Here is a 15,031-nt window from a genome sequence, read left to right as displayed (position 1 = left end):
GCCTTCTGCCAGGGCAATAGGGCATTAGGCTTGGTTGGACTTAGGCTTGATGGAGGGAAGTCCGGCCTTGGGATTTTGGGTTGTTCCGCCATAGTCCCTTCCCATCCCGGAGGCATGGTAGGTAGGTCCGGAGGGGATGTGCTGGTGGTTGGATACGGCCTGGGCTTGGGTGCATGTCTGAGGACGTGGCGGCCAGCACATGCGATCTGCTGCCCGGAGTTGCGATCCAGATGTACTCGGGGGTTCTGGGGGCCGGGTGGGTTGTGTTCTGCCGTGAATTCACCGCGCCATGAAATAAGGATCCATGGGAAAGCATGGGGGAAAGGACTTGGGGGCATGCATGTGTGTATGTGTTTGGGGGACGGAGGGGGGAGGGAGAGGCGGAAGGGCCTGTGCGGAGGCATGGATGGGCGGAGGTGGGGGCGTGGTGTGGACGGACGGAAACGACTAACCGGGGTAGGCTGTGGGTTTTAAGACAGGCAAGGGCCGTACGGGAACTACGACTGGGCAGGGGAAGCAGGCGGGACGTCGGGATGCTGATCCGCAAAGTAACCGAATATAATCGGGCGCTCCGACGCAGCTCGTTACCTCTTGGTCTAGTCGGTACTTTGTTTCCGTAGGTTCCGCTTGGCCTTCCGAAACCCCTGCTACTGCTCCTGCTCCTGCAGCAGCGGCGACGGTGGTATTGGTGGCGCGAGGAGAGGCAGCTGACAGAAGCAACTTGGGGTCACTCGACGTTTACGGGACTTGTGGCGGTTTGGATGTTCTTTTGGGTTGGAGGGGAATTTCCTCTGGATTTCTCTTGCACCTGCCTGTGTGTGTGTGCCAGCAGCCTTGTGTGTGTGTGTGTGTGTGTGGGTGTGTGCGTGTGTGTGTATGTGTGTGTGGGTGTGGGTGTGCGTGTGTGTGTGTGTGTGTGCGTGTGCGTGTGTGTGTATGTGTGTGTGTGTGGGTGTGGGTGTGCGTGTGTGTCTGTCTCTGTGTGTGTGTGTGTGCGTGTGTGTGTGTGTCCGGTGTGTGTATGTGGGTGGGTGGGTGGGTGGGTGGGTGTGCGTGTGTGTCTGTCTGTGTGTGTGTGTGTCCGGTGTGTGTGTGTTGGGGGTGGGGGTGGTAGGTGGGAAGGGGCACTTGTGGAAGCCGCGGCGGCGGCTGTCATTAGACCATGCAAGCTTGTAGCAAGTTTCCGTTGTATGGTCTCCCTTAAACGTTCGCCCCTTCCCAATGCCGTTGTAAACTGGAACCATGCACGCACACAACACGCAGACACACACACACTCACACACACTCACACACGCGCGCGCGTGCGTGCACCCCCGTGCGCTACTTAAGCTGTGCTTACTGCCTAGGGTCTTGTTTGAGGAACACCCGTCGCGGAATTTGAAGCGTGGCTGGGCCGGCAACGTTGCCTAGGTTTGCCAGGTTTGCCTAGGCAACGCAACGTTGCCATGACGTTGATGGGTACATCCTGATCTCCTTACCATTTTGGCCGTCCGCCAGTGAAAGGATCGTTCACACTTTGGCGCCAAGCACGCAAGACTTTTTTCACCTCGCCTCGCAGGAGGTCTGCTACTGAGCATGTGATGAATATGCGCTTTGTGTGCGCGTTGTAGCCTGTAGCGCTCTCGCCGCACTCAGACGGGGCATCGGGTAGCCGCAGGTATGCTGTGGATGGACGGATGGACAACTGTCCAGGACCCTCCGAGTGAATAAACAACGGAAGCACCCGCAGGACACCGCATCAGAGCTTTGCACTGCGAGGTTACGAAGCGCGTCCATTCGCATTACGTCTGGGAACCGTAAAGCGGCATGGGGGCCTATCAGGAGGGGTTAGGTCACCGCTGCCCCGGCTGTGTTCCTGGCATGGGACTGGGCATGGGCTGTGGGTCGGAGAAGATAAGGAACTGCTGCATCTCATTCCGGTTCCTGGTGGCTAGGGGACGGGGTAGTCCTTCCCCGTATCGCGCAGCGGGACTTCCGACCGGTTGCAATGTTGTGAAGACCTGAACGGCTCAATTTAGTTGGGTAGTTTAGCGTGGTCGCGGTTGTTAGCGGCCAACTTTTGGAAGCTCAAACTCCATCTGGTACGGTCATTAGTCTCAGCCAAAGCAGTGAACTTCGTTAAAGTGATGCTTAGCCTGCCAGCATTAGGTTCCGCTTTCGGACGAGCGTGTCGATTTCCCGGTGCTGGGAGCCTAGAGGGGCTCAAGTCAGTTTAGGTGGGCGTCTGGTAAATGTGTTTGGATGTGAATTTGCATATCCGGTCTCGTCACATGGGTATGGGGAAGTACTGGTTAGATTGTGAACGGTGATCTCCGCTGCATGCACCGCAGTCCGTTGCCGTCGCTGGGATCGATGCTGCCAGCTGCCCGCCCAATATAGGCGCCGGGTAATCATCTTTGGTAGGCTGTAATAATAATACAAATTGCATGTCACTCCTACACCCCTTCTCACATCATAGGGTTTACCGGTAGAAAAAGCTTGCAGCTTCGCTGATACATTAACATGCGTTCGCACACCTTTTCTCGACAATCTGTGCATAATACTCCTTGTTTTCTTAGACATCGCAATCGGATTTGCTTAACACGCGCGACAGTGTCATCGGGAAGCAGCTCCGGATGGCCCTCGCAGCGTCCAGATACTATGGGCATGAAGCTTCCAAATCAAGCAGACTCGGTGTTTAATCCGAAAGATACAAAGGACCTCCTAACGAGGATACCTGTGCTTGACGCTCCAACGAAATCAGTAGCGGACCTGGATTACTTATCGGTGAGATCGTGATGGTACTCATAATGAATATGTTTTCGTTTCGTGTCATGCATGTACTATCGCGGGACGCTTGCAAATAGGCGTCGTAACCCCCCGGGGCATCACGTCCCCGACAGCTGACGCCAACGAACCCCGCAGGAACTTCTCGCAATCCAACAAAGCGACGGCCCCAAAAACTTGGGCTTCTTCGGGACCCGGAACATGGGGGTAACGCACCAGAAGCTTGTGGAGATTCTTGCATACGCGTATGCGTCGACGGTAAGGTGGATGGAGGGAGCATAGGGTTTGACCTCCGGGCCTTGGGTCATGGGGCGTGGCTGAGGGATAGAATACTCTCGAACCGATTGCTCGCACAGACGCGGTGCCTCTAGGTGCTGTGACAGCTTTAATGAACTTCTAAGCCTCAGTGTCCCAACACGGTAGATCCGAAAGGTGAACCGTTCACCAGCAATTAACCATATTGTAATGTCAGCCTTCGGTTGTACTATCATAGATCACGTGTACACACTTAACACAACAGAAGTACCACTTGTTAGGGCAAGTGCTGGGTCCGGGTGTGACACCGGGGCAGGATCGTGACACTGACCAGGTTATGTACCTGGGCGTCGCTTGCCGTGATGCGTCAGGTGCCCCACTCGCGCCAGCCTTCCTCTTGCAGCGCTATGCAGATGGCGGGCGTGTATTTTTGAGAACAGACAGGTTACTTGTGCTTTGCGTGCAAGCACTAGCCAGCAGTTTTGAGGTCTGGTGCGGCAACACACGTTTGGAACACTCAATGGTTCCCAGGTGCCCTTCAGCTCCCGTCAGCTCCTGGTGATCACAGTGCTGCTGCTACTGCTGCTGCAGCGGCGCCGGCCTGCATGCGACGATATCATTAATGCCAGATTGCCGCTGCTGCTGGGTGCTGCTGCTGCCGGTGCGGGTGCCCTCTTCCCGACTTATCCGTGGCTGCTGGATGTGAATGTGAACGGCAACCGCAGGGGAACCACATCTTCACTTCGGGAGCGACAGGAACCAATGCAGCTGTCATTAAGGGGGCACTTCGAGCCAACTGTCCGGACAAGCTGACGGTGCTGCTGCCGCAGAGCATCCACAAGCAGCCGTATGAGTCACAGGAGCTGCTACAGCAGGTACGGCCTACTCCAGGGCTCGGCTGCGACAGCTGCCTTTGCCGCACTGGAGGAGCCTGTTAATCAGGCTGTGCTGTGCTGTAGTGCGTAAGCGACACACACTTGTACACTTGGCCCACTTGGAAAGGATCAGCGCCCCCTGGGAAGAGCCTGCGTGAGGGCGTTGCGTGCGGGCCTGGAGGAGACCAGAGGAGAGGTCGAAACAGGGCCACTACTTTCGTTCCTTTTGTTGCGGAGAGGCCGTGACCGTTGCTTTTCATGGGGCCGCAAATTGCGTGGGCCAGTGTTTCATGTTTTTGCGTTCGCCGTGTGCCCTTGCGTGTCTGTCTGTTTCTATGCACACGTCTGCTGCCGCAGGTAGAGAACTTGATAGAGATGCCCCAGAACGATCACCTGCCGCTCATGGAGGCCAGCAGGTGAGTTGACGACTCGCGGGCGGAGGAGGAGAGGATAAAGACCCCGGGATAAGGCCCTTGCACTGCGGGTGGACTGTTTTGCCGCCTCTGACCTGATTTACGGGTCATGGCTGTCTGTGATGGGTTCGACCTATCTACCCTACCTACCTGCCGAGCCGAGCCGAGCCGAGCCGAGAAGCATTCCAGACGCTGCATAAAACTGCGAGCACAGGATCTGGTTGGTAAACCTGCTTGTCTGTTCCAAAGAGAGGCAGGCGGACACCGCGCCGTGTCGACAAATGAGCGAGCCCGCGTCGGGAGGCTGGGCAATTCTCCTCTGCTTGTAGTTCGGCTTAGCGTGTATTTCTGTAATGAGGCGGCATTCGCCTGCCTTAATCTGATTTTAGTCATATCTAGCTTTGCAATCATGTGTGTCCTGTCCGTGACGAGCTCTGCTGAGTAGGCCTTTTACGGTAGCGCTACAAGGCAGGACCGCCAAGGCCCAGTAGCACGGACACGCAGTTGGGGAGCACAGTTACAGAACTTTTCCCTTGGTTGAGATACCCCCCACCCCCACGCCCTATCCCCCTATCCCACTCCTCGCCACGTCAATTCATACCGCCGGCCACGCAGGATTTGCAACCGCAAGATCATCTCGCAGATTCAGCAAGTCATCTGCTTCGCCTTCCACGACAGCCGGTTACTGCTGGAAACGTGCCAAGAGGCCAAGGAGATGAAGAAGATTGTCACTCTCTTGTACCTTGACTGATGCGACTGACGGATGGTAAAGGGGTTGCTGAGGTCATCCAACCCTCAGCACCACGCAAAGCCATACGCTTTGGTTTAGGCAGGCCAGTCAGTCGCCTTCATTGGATCTGCTTGCTCGCGCCAATATCCGGCATGCATACCCCCCGATAATATAGGGGCTCTAGTCAAAGAGCAGGTCGCTTAAAAATCCGGATGCAAATCCAGCGCGCATAAGGAAAAACATGTAGTGCGCTGCTTATTGCACGTTTGTATTTTTATTCATTCTCGCCATGGTCACCGTGCGGCGTGTGGTTCCGGACCTAGTGGTGTATGCTCCGCTATGCTCCGCGTGCAACATAGACAGGTCTCGGCAAGGCTTGGAAAACCCGATGGCTCGCAACACGATGGCGCAGCGCGTCGGGCGGGCAGTCGTGTCCAGGCTTTGTAAACTCCCGTCATCACGCCATGCGCGTTGAAGCTATAGATAGGTGAAACATGTGTGCGCCCCAGCGAGAGTGCGTGAGGGCCGAAAGACAGTTTGTAAAGACGGCTTCTTTCCCCAAGACTGAACTCGATTGGGGCAGGCCAGATCCAATCCGCCTACTTACCTGATCTCTTATTCCAAAGCCCAAACATCCAGATTCACGCGCGCAGTCGTACACGGTGTAAAGCAAGCACGCCCTTCCTGCCTTTCCTCTCAAGTGGCGCTCGAGTCTTCGCCCCTACTCTCGTACTCTATCCCTCCCAACACTGCCTTGCTATAGATGATTATTAATGCACAATAGTGACTTCTTATCAGTCTGTGTCCTCTACCCCCTGCCTGCACACCAAGTAGATCACTGTGATGCGAAGCTCGTTAACCCAGATCGCTGCCACAATGCAAATCGCACCTCGAATTATTGTCGCAAGCAGACAATCTTCCTTTATTCATACACGCATACTTCTTATGGACAAAATGTTGATACTGTAACAACGTCGCGCAACTTGCTTCATTTTTTCTAACAACAAGAAGGCTGGACTCTCACCCCAGCCATGTAAGCCATGATGCACACGCACGGACAAGTGTGCACGGGAGGTGGGCGTACTCGCGCCGCTCAGGCTTACACAGCCCGGGTGCTTTGGGAGGCCGCCTAGCAATTATTCTCTTGTGTGAGCTCAGCTGGGCCCTAAGCGCGCTCCCTCCTGGAAATTTTCGCAGCGCCCTACTAGTAGACGTCCTCTCCCTCGGGGTCTCTCGCAGTCATGTTCCGCCGCTATGCACGCACGCGCTTTCTACCCTCGATGTACTTCGCAACACCTCCCATTTTCATGCACCTGCCGCAACTCCACCGCGCCATTGCAACGAGGCAGCCGGACAGCATCATATCCGAGCCGGGCCTCCCGGCCTTTAATTCTTTGCTGCTGCAGTACCCCCCACTTGGCCCCAGAAAACCAACTCTTCACGTCGGAAACCCCCATATCACTCCCACGTACTGTGTGGTGTTATTGACCCATAGCTGCTGTATTGCCAAAGCGCCTATACACACCACCATATTACATCACATCACAAGGCACAGCGACGAACAGCTCTCCGGCTCAGGATTGCCAGGCTGCTGCTCCAGCTGCTGCTGCGACTGTTGTTGTAGGAGCTGTTGCTGCTGCTGTCCCCGCGGCATTTGAAACGAACTCACACCCGACACCGCGCCCGCGCTGCCTTCGCTCCGGGTCACCTGACCCCGGCTTGCCCTGTCGTGGCTCTGCCCCGGCAGCAGCCCGGGGCTGGGTCCGAGCCCTGGACATCCTGATGACCTCCGGTTACCCACCCTGGAGCTGGTGGGGCTCACGGGACTGGGCAAGGCGGAGTAATAGCTGCTGTCGCTGTTCTGAGGCCCCGTCGCTGTCGTCATTGTCAAGGTGCTGGTCGTGGCGCGTCCCGCTGGATGCACCACCACGGGCTCCAAGGTACCTGCCCCTCCGCCCCGCCCGCCGGTCACGGCCCCCAGAACTGGGCTGGACATGCGACACCCTGCACCAGTAATAGTGGTGGCGGTGGTGGTGTGCGCCATAATCGTGCCCGTACTTTCAACGTGCAACGGCTGCCGGCTGACGCTGACGCTGTTCACAGAGTAAGGTACCGGTAGGATACCCCCGGTGGTGGCGGTGGTGGTGGGGGGGGTGATGGTGGTTGGGAGAGTGGGAGTGCTGCCTCCGGCGCGAGTGCATGCGTTCAGCTGCTGTAGCTGTAGCTGTAGCTGTTGCCGATGCGCTTGCAGCTGGAATTGTTGTGTCGTCGATGCTGCCGAAGACGCAGGAGACAGCGCCGCGGCGCCACCGCCGCCTGGCACCGTTGTATGTTGGAAGGCGTTCCACATATTCCCGGTTGAAACGGAACCTCCGAGCATCCGCACAGTATTTTTCTGGTTGGTCGATTGATCCAGCCGGTACTGTCCCATCTGTTGCTGGAGCAGCAGCAGCTGCTGCTGTTGTTGGTGGTGCTGCTGGAGCATGGCCCACTGTTGTTGTTGCTGCTGCTGCTGCTGCTGTTCCTTGCTCTTCCGCTGCTGCTCCCGCACCTGCAGTTCCAGCAGCAGCTGCGAGCGTTGCGCCGCCAACGGAGGTGGCGGCGGCTGTACTGTCACCGCGTTCAAGGTAATCTTGGAGTGGAGGGGGCCCGTCGCCGTGGCGCGTAGCACCTCCCGCAGCCGCGCGGCGATGGTCGGAAAAGAGGGCCGAAGCCGCGGCTCCTGTGATGCGGCGAAGCAAAGCACCTAGTGTCCTCAACACGGATCCACACCTCCCACACTACACGCAGGTCGAAAAATAAACATGAACACTAAGAGTTGCTCATTATAGCCCGGTGAACACTGTGGTCGAACTGCATCGACGTGCGTGCAAACATACATACATATATACATACATACACACCAATACAGCAACACAGTCGTCGTGGTTCATAAAAAACGCACAGCGTACCACCGATACACCCCGCACACACAAGCCAGGTGCATTCCTTCGCGGCTCGGTTCATTTGAACACATACCCGATGCCAGCACAGCGAGATGAGCAGCCTCAGCTCCTTCGGCAGCCTGGCGGGCAGGTCAGGACGCCAGCCACTCCAAGCCACGCGGCCCAGGTACTCCAGGGCGGCCTCCACGTCGCCCGGGGGGATGCCATCCGAAAGCAGCTGTCGAGACATCACCTCATACACCAGACAGCCGAAGGAGAAGACTTCGAGGACCAGAGCGGGGAAATCCGCGCCAGGCCAGACCACCGCACCAGCAAAGGTTTTCCACAGAGGGGAGGGAACGTGTCGAAGGCATGGTGGTGAGCACGTGTGTGTGTGTGTGTGTGTGTGAGAGAGGGGGGGGGGGTTGAGACGGTCGGGCCATCCCGAGCCATGCCACACACATTATCGTGCAAACGGCGCGGAGACGGACAAGGCGACCGGGGACTGCCGGGGGTGTGCGAGGGGGACCCGCCAAGGTGCGGTGACGCGCTGTGGGAAATATGCCTCCCCTGCACGGGCCCCACTCTCCTAATGCAACCCCCATCCCCACCAACACGCGGAGTCCGCTCAACGCCGTCCGCTCCTTAGGCCGCCCCGGGCTCGTACACGGGCCCTGAGCCCCTAGCCCGCGGCCGCCTAAGGAGCGAATCAGTCCTCCTGCACTCACAGCAGCGTCGTTTCCCTCGACATCCCCAGCGCCAATTTCACGGTCTCGGCCCCAGTCCCAATCCCCAAGCCGAGCTGTCGAGACACTACCTAACACCAGCAGCAGCAGCAGCAAGAGCACTCTCACCGTCGGCCTTCTGGTTGTAAGGCAGCTGCCGAGCAACCTCTGCATGAGCGCCACGACAGCCCCCCGGGTCAACAGATGCCCGCATTGTGTCAATGAAGGATCGAGGGGTGCAAAGGAAGACACAACAGGGACAGGGACGAGAAGGCTTAAGAGCTGTGCCAGACGAGGTATTGGCTGCCCACACAGGTAGAGCTTGGTGACACAGCAGCACTAGCAGAAGCAGCAATAGCAGCAGCGGCAGTAGTAGCAGCACAGTAACAAGGAGTGGAACAAACACGGCGGCAATGGCAGTAGCACCACCAGCAGCAGTACGTGCGAACAATGGCAACAGTAACATCATCAGCGAGAATAACGACAGCATTACCAGCGGAGGGTGTTGCAGCTATCTCACGCACCTGGTGCCATGTAGCATACCGACCCGCACTGGCCTGTGTGGGCGTGGGTGTGGGTGTGGGCGTGCGAGACGGAAAGAGAAGGGGAGGAGAGGGGAGAAGTTACTTTAGAGTGTAAATTAAAGCGTGTAAATCCAAGCAGGCCTACCTACGCGCTAAACACGTGAGGGTGCGACATCAAGAGGGGGAAAGCAGACACGGAAAGGCGATGCGAGGAGAGCGGCGACTGAGAGAGGAGCGGCCGCCGAGTGATCTGCCGAGAGGCCGAGACCGCTGGTGGCTGGAGGCCCCACAAAAAAAGCTTCCAGGCTAAAGTCCCCCTTAGAGGCGACTTGAGAACCGGGGAGCGGTCATCGGGACTCCCACACACGTCCTCTTAATAGACAGGAGGCACCGCCCGTCGTACAGGAGCGTGAATATACACACACGCACACACAGACAAAATTACAAAATTATACGCAAACAACTATGGATATTATTGCCCTCCCTCCGTTGGGCATGAAGAGTTTACCGAAACGCGGACGTCGTCTGTCCGCCTCCGCCAGGGTGAACCAAGGCACACCCGGAGGCCACGAGTGAACCCCGCCACTAGTGCCACTGCTGCATCCACTGCTACTACATTTCCGTTCAGTTTCGGAGCATTTGCTTTTCCAGCGTCGCGTACATCTGTCTGTCATCCGTCTGTCCCATATCAACATCGGTACACATGCGTTTTTCTCCAGTCGCACAAGACCTCACCCCAGCCGCAAGCTGTTTGCTGCACACCAGGTCAACACCATCGCCCCCTGACCGGTCGCCCGCTGGCTGATGCATCACGCGGGGCCCTCACCATGTCAGCTGGTCACCTGTAGCCGACATGGGGACCTGGGACTAGTACACTATTTGATAACAAGCGCGTTTGCCGCACGTGCGCCATGTCCACGCCGCAACGGAACCGCAACCTGGCAACCCATATGCGATAGCACACATTCAAAAGGCAGTATGGCTCTGTCCGGGACCTACTTGTAAGCTTGAAAGTCATCTGGTACATGTCCGGCAGATAATCCCGGTGTCCCATACCCATTCGTAACAATCCGTTGAGCTGCTCCATCTTCACCTGGTTGGGTTGGGGTTGGGGTTGGGGTTGGGGTTGGGGGGATTGGTATCGTCAAGGTGAGAAGGGAGGTTCATGGCTCCCCGGGGGACCCCGAGGCAGTGAATTATAACGCGGGTGTCACAGCACGTGACCGGCACACGCGACCGCTGATCTTCTTCGGTGGGCGGAGCCACACGCGACCTGACACGTGACCTGGCCTGAAGACGGCCATAATGCCGCCTCCCTCCCTGCCTGTCCAAGCTCTCGACGCACCTCGATGGCCAACCCAAGCAGTGAGTCACACACCGCACAAGATACCATGTATACAGACCGCCGTACACCTGGCGCCCGCTCCGAAACCATCTGAAAAAGAATCAACTGACATCCCACCCAACCCACACCTCCTAGTGCATCACCCCGGAGCTGTGTTTGTGCACCCGCAACGGGCCACCCCCCCGCACCAACCAACCTGCAAATGTCCCGTCTCGGATAGCCGCGACGATGACGTCATCGTGATGGGCGGCAGGGGCGGGGGCCCCGGGGCCTGAGACAGCGCGCGCCCTTGTTGTTGTTGTCCTTGTTGTTGTTGAGCCACTGCCGATCGGAATCTGTGAGCTCCGGGCCCCTGTCTGGCCAATCCCAAGCCCGAGGGCCCTGGACCCGCAGCGTAGCGGCGACCCTGATGATGCCCGTGGCCTAGGACATCATCGCCGATCTGGCGCTGCGGTCCAGACCAAGAGACCGACGATCGCTGAGGCCGGAGCAGCACCCGTCCCGCGTCCGCCGCCACCATCACCGCCGCCGGGGGCCCCTCAGCTTGTACTGGCGGCTGCGACGCGGATATTGACGACGGCGGCAGCGGCGGCGGCGGCTTCTTGCCTGCTTTCTCCCCCTCTTCGTGCTGATGCGGAGAGCTCCCCCACTCCGGGACACCAACAGCGTTTTCCTCATGCGACGGCAGCTGCATCGGCAGCGGTAGCTGCGGCCGCAGCTGCGCCTGCGCCGCACTCCAAGGCCGTCGCGCTGCCGCTGCCGTCGCCGTCGCCGTCCCGCCGCCGCCTACCTTACCTGCAAACATGCCCCCAGAGCCCTGGTTTGGTCCCACAGCTGCTGCCCCTCCTAGCCACGGGGCCCCCGCCGCTGTGACGACCGCAGACGCCGCCGTCAGTGTGCTTTGGGCCTGTGCCTGGCCCTGGGCTTGGGCCTGGGTTTGAACATGGCCCAGCCCCCGCGCGGCTTTTGCCTGGACGAGCACCTGCGAGCTGCTCACCACCTTCCTGCCCGCAATGAGCTGCTGCTTCTTCTCCTGCTGTCCGCACTGCTGGTACTGCTGTTCCTCGTATCGCTGCTGCTGGTGCGGATGTGGGTCACCCTGGCCTTGGGGGTTCCGGAGCGGGTAGGGGCTGGGGCTGGGGTGGCCGAGGTTCAGCTGCCTGCTGGACGCCGGTGCGCTTCTGGAGGGAGTGCCGCCGGGCGGTTCCGGAGCAGCATTCACGGTGTCTGTGGCTGCGACCTGTGCGGATGAGCTGCACGGCCGCTCCGACAGGGCGGTGACGGCGCCGCCGCCGCCCCCGGGTACGGCGTTACGGACGTCTTCCAGGGTTTGACCCGGGGCGCAGAGGACCTGCGGCGGCGGCACCTTGGATCCAGCGGCGTCCACTGCCTGGGGTGGGGTGGGGTGGGGTGGGGTGGGGTGGGGTGGGGTGGGGTGGGGTGGGGTGGGGTGGGGTGGGGTGGGGTGGGGTGGGGTGGGGTGGGGTGGGGTGGGGTGGGGCGGGGAGAGCAAGTGGGCAACGCAAAGATATTTTCAGGAGGTATTGTGAGAGGTCTTTCCCGACCTCGCTAGCGGCAGTTCCCATCACACTGGGTAGCGGGTGCCGTGGGTGTCCGCTGGCGGGCTGGCGGGCCGGCGCTGGCGGGGCTGGGCTGGGCTGGGCTGGACTGACAGAGCAGGTTAAAAACTGGTGTTTCATGAGGAGGAGGCCTTTACCTCTGTTGTCATGTTCTCTGTCTCCATGGTTCCCTAACTCCCGCGGAATGATGTGCGCCACGTCCCGCACAGAAAACACAGGTCGCTCATCTGTGCGCGTCCCTCACTCCCTCCCTCACCTCCCCCCAGAGGCGCACTTTCTGGTGATGCCTTCTTCCCACCCCACCCCACCGCACCCCACCGGGACCCCACAGACCCCCCTCCCTACCACTGTGAGCCCGAAGTCGGACAGCTTTGCCCGCACCCTGCCGTCCGCATCCCGCTGCAAGAGGATGTTCTCCAGCTGTGGAGGAGGGGGCAGGGCGGAGGGGTGGGTGAGCATCCCCCGAGGTGGGGACCCGGAGGGGGAGGAAAGCGGCCCATTGTCTCAGAGGGTAGTTAGTGGTGCAGTGGTGTTGGTGTGGGTGATGGGGGCCCACTACATCACCGCCACCACCGCCACCGCAAAAGCCATGCCAATCACCCCTCCCCTCACCCAACACACCTCCCCGGGCGACACGAGCCGTCAGCTCCCCCCCACCCCGGGCCCCCGGGCGCACCTTGAGATCGCGGTGTATGAGCAGGGGCTGCTGGCTGTGCAGGAAGGTCATGGCGTCCGCCACATCAATGAGCCACAACAGCCCCTGCACATCGCCGTAGCTGCCAGGGCCGCTGCCAGCGCCGCTGGCAGGCCAGCTCATGCCGGCGACACCGCCGGTGCCGGCGACCGCCGTCTCACCCACTGCTGGCCCCTTCTGTCTGCCTGCAGTAGCAGTAGCAGTAGTAGTAGCAGTAGCAGTAGCCGTTCCGCCTCTGGCCGCAGCGAGGACCTGGTCGAACATATTGCCGTCCTGTTTCAGGTCGTGCAAATTGTCCCCCCGGGGTTGCGAGGAGTGGAGTTCCCACACCGCATGGTCCGAGTTCGTTACCACATGCGGTCCGACCAGAGGCAGTTCGGAGGCATTCAAGGGGGGGGGTGAGGTGGGACAGCAGAGCGGGAGGGTTGTTTTGTTAATCAACGTGTATTATGCATGTATGACCAGTCGGTCAGTCCAGTCGGTTGGCCGCCCTAGGGCCGCTGAGCCGCTGAGCCGCTGAGTCGCTAACAAAGACCCACCGGCATCAGCTCCATGACCAGCGCCCAGCACTTCAACAGCCGCCGCTTCGCAAACCATTCCTGCGCTGCCGACAAGGCCGCTTTCTTGCTGTTCCTGTCCCTGGCGCCACCGCCGCCGCCGCCGCTACTGTCAGGCGTGAGGATGCCGGGCGGCGCCGCCGCGATCAGTGGACCAACTGGTACGGAGCAGAACCCCAGCGCGCGCACGATGAGGCTGCACAAGAGGAACGGGAACGGGGAAACGTACGGGGCCCTTCGGAGGCGCACGCGGAAATAGTTGGAGAAGGAGCCCGAGGGGTTCGTGGGGTCATTATAAAAGGGGGAATGAGGTTAAGGTTTGGTGGGTTGGTTGCTTTCGCACGGACGGGCGGCCCGTACGGCATAAGGTGGGCCCTTCAGGTACGACGGGCCCAGAACGGGAAACGGACTTCTTAACCAGCGGCTAACGGGCACGATCGTCGCGTTATAATTCTACGCACAGCTTCTTATTTGCAGAAAGGAGCAAATGGAAGCCGTCTTTAGCAGACCATGAGAACTTGGCGATCGTTACTTACGAGTGTGGCAGGGCTGTCTGCAAAGCAACCTCCTGGAGAAACTTGCTGTAGATAGCGGGGCGAAAGTGGTTCTCAGGCTTCAGCACTGCCGTAGTAGGGAAACAGCAAAGAGAACGGCGTTACATGCCATTTGGCTACTTGCAGAGATAGCATGGTTTACCTGACGTTATCATGGCCAACATACATATTGTGGGTAACCCTTTTTCCATGTGCATGCTTAGCTTATGATACCGGAGATAGCAGCATTCCACGTACCTTTCACCGCAACAGGCTGAGCAACCCCATCGCTGCGCCTGAGGTTTGCCACAAAAACCAAAGCAAAGCCGCCTTTGCTTACATATTGAAAATCAGTTAAACGGTCCCACGCGATAGTTGAGTCGTGTTCCAAGTCGACAAACGTCCTACGGACGTCCAACTCCATCTTCTATGGCTTATCCATGTGGTTTGCAGTAGTCGGTGCTGATGCACAATGCCGTGCTGATTCGACATTTACCTTTCCGTTCTCATAATTCTATCTAACGGGACGGTTTAGGTGGAGAAGTATCAGCGCTGTGGGCAAACAGCTGGTCATATGTAGCATTACTCTTTACTTAGGAAACCGTGAATGCTGCAGGGATCGCTAAGGTGGTCGACAACGACCCGTACGGGTAGGGCTTCTTTGTCATATGGCCCCGAAAGCCTCATTCCACAAGATTCTCTCTCCTATTATGATGCTGAGGTGTATCTTATACAAGGAAATACAGACGGTATGAAAACGGTATCTCGGTATGTTAGAGACCATCTAATCAATCAATTGCAATGTTGCCTGGGGGCCAATATGGCCGAACATTAAAACTGAACACATTTAAGGATGTCCGGCGAAAGGCTGGTCAGCCAAGCCTTGAAGAAAAAGATTGGGTGGACTTTTGTAGGTCCCTGCCCAAAAGCTTTCTAAGGTATCACAAGCTTATCCGAAGTTGAACTTTAATTTGATAGTTGGGGAAACAAGCATGCTTTTTAGTAACTCGTCCTACACGCATACATATGGATATCCCCTGATGTCCTGTCAGGGGACAGGGGTGTGTGTGTCAACAACCGCAAGGCTACAACGATATCAAAGCCGCATTT

The 15,031-nt window shown here is 58.4% G+C and overlaps 1 protein-coding gene across 1 annotated transcript; it reads right to left on the bottom strand.

Moving 5' to 3' along the window:
• Nucleotides 1-4,211: 4,211 nt before the first annotated feature.
• On the bottom strand, nucleotides 4,212-14,345 carry VOLCADRAFT_104311 (uncharacterized protein; the record flags this gene model as incomplete). Its single annotated transcript, XM_002949358.1, has 14 exons — nucleotides 4,212-4,307; nucleotides 4,665-4,723; nucleotides 5,336-5,516; nucleotides 6,753-7,761; nucleotides 8,058-8,245; nucleotides 8,818-8,856; nucleotides 9,213-9,245; nucleotides 10,212-10,305; nucleotides 10,754-11,947; nucleotides 12,456-12,557; nucleotides 12,814-13,008; nucleotides 13,371-13,584; nucleotides 13,925-14,009; nucleotides 14,180-14,345. 12 exons carry the CDS (start codon nucleotides 14,343-14,345, stop codon nucleotides 5,497-5,499), a joined length of 3,339 nt encoding a protein of 1,112 aa, XP_002949404.1. The 3' UTR covers nucleotides 4,212-4,307; nucleotides 4,665-4,723; nucleotides 5,336-5,496.
• Nucleotides 14,346-15,031: the final 686 nt, after the last annotated feature.

Source organism: Volvox carteri, assembly GCF_000143455.1.
Source record: "Volvox carteri f. nagariensis unplaced genomic scaffold VOLCAscaffold_14, whole genome shotgun sequence".
Classification (NCBI taxonomy): Eukaryota; Viridiplantae; Chlorophyta; class Chlorophyceae; order Chlamydomonadales; family Volvocaceae; genus Volvox; species Volvox carteri.
The sequence above is the reverse complement of the archived record's forward strand: the minus strand, read 5'-3'. Positions and strand labels throughout refer to the sequence as shown.